The 6,724-nt window shown below is 26.6% G+C and overlaps 1 protein-coding gene across 1 annotated transcript, besides 1 other annotated feature; it reads left to right on the top strand.

The window, feature by feature from the left end:
• Positions 1 to 1,511: 1,511 nt before the first annotated feature.
• Positions 1,512 to 2,978: a repeat region.
• Positions 2,979 to 3,827: 849 nt separating this feature from the next.
• Positions 3,828 to 6,428, top strand: EHI_022620 (heat shock protein, putative; the record flags this gene model as incomplete). The annotated part of the gene is made up of 1 exon (XM_001913399.1): positions 3,828 to 6,428. One exon carries the CDS (start codon positions 3,828 to 3,830, stop codon positions 6,426 to 6,428), a length of 2,601 nt encoding a protein of 866 aa, XP_001913434.1.
• Positions 6,429 to 6,724: the final 296 nt, after the last annotated feature.

The raw sequence follows: 6,724 nt of genomic DNA, 5'->3' as shown, positions 1-6,724 counted from the left end.
TTAACTGAAATTAACTGATATTATGATTAATTCATATGTATTTATAAATACAATACTCTCATTTGAAAGTTAATCATTTTTGATTGTATTTAAATTTTGATAACATTTAATAAGAAATAAATAAAAAAAGAGAAAATAAAATGGTCACAGCGGGGATTGATCGAACCCACGACCCTCACATTTCTCTTTCCTATAAGTACGATGTACTACAAACTGTGCTACAGGACCTTCTTGCTTTTTTCTTCTTCTTTTTATTCTTCTTCTTTTTATTCTTCTATTCTATTATTTTGTTTTGACTCTGAATCAAACTTGAAAAGTCAGAACCATTACACATTCTTTATCACAAACTCATGCCTCATTTCTCAATCTTATTATCTTATTATGATTTGCATCTGAATAGGAAATGCGTTGGTTATTATTTCAATGAATGTAATGAGGTATTGTAGTTGACATTGTTTGTTGTAATATAAGAATTGATATTGATTAATATGAAACTAGAAATGTATAAATAATATTATCAAATGAAAATGATATATTTGATGTGATTAATACTAAATGAATTTAGATATAATACTTTAGTGATATTAGTATGTTCATTCACCATAAAATAAGAAAATTAAAAATTAAGTTCTTTAAAATTAAAATGAAAACCAAAGAAGAAAATAAAAAGAAGAATGAAAAGACGATAGTAGAAAAGAAATAAAAGAGAAGAAAATGTTTTTTTTTCACAAGTCAAGAAGAAATTCTAAATAATAAGTGAATTATTAGAAATTACTTTTTTAACGATGTATTATGTAGTTAAAATCCATTGGTAACGAATAAATGACAATTCTATTGACGCTTAATTATATGATTTTTATTTTTTATTTTGAATATTATATAATGAAGACTTATTATGTTTATTATTTTGTTATTTCATTTCTTAATATTCTTCAATAAGTATAACTTTATTTATTGTTTTTATTCTATTTTCTATGATTTTCTTCTTTAATGTACTTTCTATTTCTTGCTCTTTTTATCATTTTATTTGAATACATTATTATTTATATAACTTCTTTTGTTATTTCTTCAATTTATTCTTCATTATATGATTCTATTATAACATATTCTTCTTGCTCATATTCTTGTACCACCACTTTAACTATATTTAACATATTTTCATTATTATTATTGGATTTATCTTCAGTATTTATTTCTTCATTCTTTGTTTTGTATTATAATATTTATTTTCTTTATATCTTCTTCTTTTCTTCTTTATTCTTTATTTATTCATATACTATAATTATCATTTCTTGTTTGTATTGTTTTGTATTTCTCTTCTATTATTCTATTATTTCTTTCTGTTCATTTATTTCTTTCAACTTTTATTTTTATGTTGTTGACTTTATCTTCTATTCTCTTATTTCTTTCTTGTTTCTTTTCATATTCTTCCTTTTCTTCTTTTCTTTTCATTATTTGCTTCTTCTTGTTATTTTGTCATTACTTATTATCTTTTTGTTTCATCTTCTTTAAGATACTTTTCCAATGCAGGATATACAACAAATTTTATTGCCATTGTTATGGAGTAATGCCTTAACGTCTTGTAAAGAAAACCAAACAAGACATAGAAATACAAGGTTTAATGTCAATAACAACAATAAAAGATATTACGATTATGATAAAAGAAATAGCAAGAGAAAAGGGTTTAAAAAACAACAAAGACAAAGAAAAACAAATAAAAAAACATGATAAATACTGGAATAATAATGAATATACAAACAATAGACATAGATGGTTAACAATAAATGAGATACAAGAAAGAATAAAAAGAATAACAAGTGAATGGAAAGAAGGAGAATACGAAGAAATACTTAAAAAATATGAAGGTAAAAGGAAAAGATGGTATGATATCCTCCAAGAAGTATATTCAATCAAAAAGAAAAGATAATTGAAAAGACGAAAGAAGAGTTTAAAGAAAAAACAAAAGATTGGGAAGAAAAAGACATTAAGGCTATAGAAGCAGAAATTAAAAACAAAAACCCAATCAAAGAAATGAATGATAGATGTAAAATTGCAAGAATAATAAATGAAACAGAAAGTATAATGAAAACACAAGAAGAAACAAAAAATAAAGAAGAAAAGTTAGAAGAAGAAAAAGTTAAAGAAGAAATACTTGCTCTGAAAAATCAAATTACTGAATTAAAAGAAAAACTTAAAGAATTAAGTATGAAAAGAATGGAAGAAGAACAAGCCATCTCAGAAGAAATGAGGAGAAAAGCAAAAGAAGTAGTTAGGAAAGAATTTGAAGAAGAAATTACAGAAATGAAAACACAAAATAGAAAGATTCAAACGAATTATGAAGAAATGAAGAAAGAAAATGAAAAATTAGAAGAAGAAAACTTAAAACTACAAGGAAAATATATGAGATAGAAGGAAAGAAAATCACAGAAGTAAATAATAAAGAAGAAAAAATCCGAAGCATCCAAGCTAATAAAAAGAAGATGGAAAAAGAAAATGAAGAAATGAAAGAAGAAATTGAAAAGTTGAAAAAGAGAAACAAACTGCTAGAATAAAAGGCAAATACATTAGAGAAGAATGTTGAAATGATAGAGGAAAATACTAAAGAATTAAAGAAAGAAATAAGAGATAAAGAAAAACAAATCTCTGAATATCAAGAAATCGTAATTAAAAACCAATAAATTGCAGAAAGAACAAGAGAAGAATTAGACAACACACAAAAAGAAAATGAAACACAAAAACAAATAATATCAAAACAACAAGATGATATTGAAAATTTTATCTTACAGAAGGAACTAGAGAAGAAGAAGAAAACGATGACACTTGTGATAAATACACAACCAGTACTGAGGAAAGCATCATCAGGAACGATGGAGATGAACGAAACTACTCCTATGAAAAAGACAGTAGTGGAAATCGAAGAGAAAAGCAAAGCACTGATTGTCAAAAAACAAGAGATGATAGTCAGACAAGAAATACAAGTCATTTTAATTTAAAATAAAAGAATTGAAATACAATAATAAATAACAAAGAAAGAGTGAAAAAAAAAACAATAATAATAAAGTATTTTGATGGTAGTATTAAAATATTTCAATGAAATATTGAATAATTTCATTTTAATCTATTTCATTTATTTCATTATTCAATAATATTATTTCATAATAATGAATTATTTCATACTTATAATGAATGTGAAGAAATATTTGAATATGTTTGAAGAATAAATAAAGAAATAATAATGGATGAAATAAATCATTCAATACATTTAAAAGAGAAAGAATAATTGAAAAATATTCAAATCATAGAATATACAAAATATGATAAAATATTGAAATACACTATCAATTGAAGTTAAATCAATTAAAATTGAATATCTAGAAGGTATTTATCAATCAAATGAGTTAATATTCAATTAACAATTATTGCAATAATAACTAGTTGTTTCTTCAAATATGTTTCATTAACAATCATCATTCATCACTAATTACATTATTAGATATGGATGTTTGTATAAATGTTGATGTAAAAAAGAATAAAAGAATATCATAAACATATTTTATGATTAAAATAAACAGAGTTAATGATAATTTAATTACTCACTTATTTTGAGTGTTTGATAATCATTCATTCTCATTCCTTCATTTCATCATTTTCATTTTTGCTGTTAATTATGTTATTATTAGTTTGTATAAATCCACGTTGATCCACGTATACATGAATACATGAATAAGAAAGTGTGAATAACAGCCAACACATCAATAAGCCAACACATCAACCATACTGAGTATTTAAAGGAACTTGAAGAAATAATTAGCATTTAGAAATAAAGTATGGATCCAAACAAATGGACAGATGCAACAGTTCAAATGTTCAAAGAATCACAAGAAAAAGCATTTGAAAGAAAGAATGCATATATCATGCCAATTCACATGATGAATGCAATTGTTGAAGAAGAGTCGAATATTATTATCCGAATAGTCGAGATGATGGGAGGTGATGTTAGTAAAATGAAGAAAGAAATACAAGAAGGAATGAATAAGATTCCAGTTCAAAATCCACCACCAGTAGAAATTGGACTTCATCCAACAACACAACAAGTGATAAGACGAGCAATAGAGAAACAAAAGACAATGGGAGATACATATCTTGCAGTTGATGTGATAGTAATGTCATTGATGGAAGAGAAAGAAATTAGTACGATAGTAGGAAATAGTGGAATTAATGTTCTGGAATTTAACAAAAAGATAATGGAAATGAGAAAAGGACAAAGTGTAGAAACAAAAGAAGCAGAGAGTCAATATGAAGCATTGAAGAAATATGGAAATGATTTAACGGCACAAGCAGAAAGTGGGAAGATGGATCCCATCATTGGAAGAGATGAAGAAATTAAACGAGTTATTCGTATTTTATCAAGACGAACGAAAAATAATCCAGTCTTAATAGGAGAGCCAGGAGTTGGTAAAACAGCAGTAGTTGAAGGACTTGCACAAAGAATTGTTAAAGGGGATGTTCCAAGTAATTTGCAATGTCGAGTTATTGGATTAGATATGGGAGCATTAATAGCAGGAGCACAATATAGAGGACAATTTGAAGAAAGATTAAAAGCAGTAATAAAAGAAGTTAAAGAAAGTAAAATACCTATTATATTGTTTATAGATGAAATTCACACAGTATTAGGAGCTGGAGCAACAGGAGAAGGAGCAATGGATGCAGCTAATATTTTAAAACCAATGTTATCAAGAGGAGAATTACGATGTATTGGAGCAACAACGTTAGAGGAATATAGAAAATATGTTGAAAAAGATCCAGCATTTGAAAGACGATTCCAACAAGTTTATGTAAGTGAACCAAGTGTAGAAGATACATTATATATTCTTCGAGGAATAAGAGAGAAATATGAAAATCATTATGGATTAACAATTACGGATTCAGCATTAGTTTCAGCAGCAACATTAAGTAAAAGATACATCAATGGAAGATTTCTTCCTGACAAGGCAATTGATTTAGTTGATGAAGCATGTGCTACATTATTTACACAAAAGAATTCACAACCAGAAGAAATAGATAGATTAGAAAGAAGAGAAACACAAATAAATGTGGAGAAAATAGCATTAGAAAGAGAAGTTAAAGAAACGGATGAAGAACATAAAAAAGTTATTGAAGAAAGACTTAAAGAAATTGAAAAAGAAATGAGTGAAAATAAAGAGAAATTAACAAAGTTACGAATTAATTATGAGAAAGAAAAAGGAGGAAGTGAAGAAATGAAAGAACTTGCAACAAAAATAGAAAGTATGAAACATAAAGCAGAAAGTACTAAAGATTTAGAAGTAGCAGCTGATTTGAAATATTATGCAATACCAGAAGCAGAAAAGAGATTGGCAGAATTAAAGAAACAAAATAAAGAAACAACAATGATATCATTACAAGTCACAGCAACACAAATAGAAGAAGTTGTGAGTAGATGGACAGGAATTCCAGTTACTAAAATGAATCAAAGTGAGAAAGCAAGATTACTGAATTTAGAAAGTGAAATACATAAACGAGTAATAGGACAAGATGAAGCAGTGACAGCAGTTAGTGATGCAATCATTAGAAGTAGAGGAGGATTAGGAAATGAAAAACGACCAATAGGAAGTTTTATGTTTTTAGGACCAAGTGGAATAGGTAAAACAGAATTAGCAAAAGCATTAGCAGCTGAATTGTTTGATTCAGAGGAAAATATAGTTAGAATAGATATGAGTGAATATATGGAAAGTCATAGTGTGTCGAGACTGATAGGAGCACCACCAGGATATGTTGGATATGAAGAAGGAGGACAATTAACAGAAGCAATTCGTCGTAGACCATATAGTGTAATATTATTTGATGAAATTGAAAAAGCACATCCACAAGTATTTAATGTGTTATTACAATTATTGGATGAAGGAAGATTAACAGATGGAAGAGGAAGAACAGTTGATTTTAAGAATACGGTTGTGATTATGACATCGAATTTAGGAAGTGAAATAATAATGAAAGGAGTAGAAACAACAGGACAAGTTGATGAACAAGTTAAAGAACAAGTCATGGAAATAGTGAAGAAGTCGTTTAAACCAGAGTTTCTCAATCGAATGGATGATATTATAGTATTTTCACCACTTTCAGAGAAAGAATTGAAAGAAATAGTTAAATTACAAATGGGAGAAGTGATTAAAGTCATTAAAAAGAGATATCCAGGAAGTGAAGTTGAAATGACGGAAGCAGCAATAGAAGGAATCATTAAAGCAGGATATTCAATAGCATATGGAGCAAGACCAATGCGAAGATATATTGAAAAGACAGTTGTTACAGAAATAACAAAATCAATAATAGGAGGAGTGATGAAAGAGAAGAGTAAAATTAAGATAGGATATGAAGATGGTAAGATTGAAGTTAAAATAACTGATAACTAAAAAGGATAATAATATAATTGAATGTATTTTATAAAAGAAAGAGGTTGAAAGAGGTTGAAAGAAAAAGGAAGAATAATATAAAAGACAATCAATTGAATAATAATGTTTATTTTTAATGTGAATACTATTTCTTTTCATCAATTGTATTTGATGAGATATCAATGTTTTTTAGAATAAATGAATGAATATATTTTACACAGTCTAATTAAAGTTAATCAACATTAATATTTCATCTATTCTTTAGAAAATTATCAATACATCATTTTCTCATGTTATTCTTCAATTATTTCTCATTA

Source organism: Entamoeba histolytica, genomic scaffold (assembly GCF_000208925.1).
Source record: "Entamoeba histolytica HM-1:IMSS scf_1104750516639 genomic scaffold, whole genome shotgun sequence".
Classification (NCBI taxonomy): domain Eukaryota; phylum Evosea; order Mastigamoebida; family Endamoebidae; genus Entamoeba; species Entamoeba histolytica.
The sequence above is the reverse complement of the archived record's forward strand: the minus strand, read 5'-3'. Positions and strand labels throughout refer to the sequence as shown.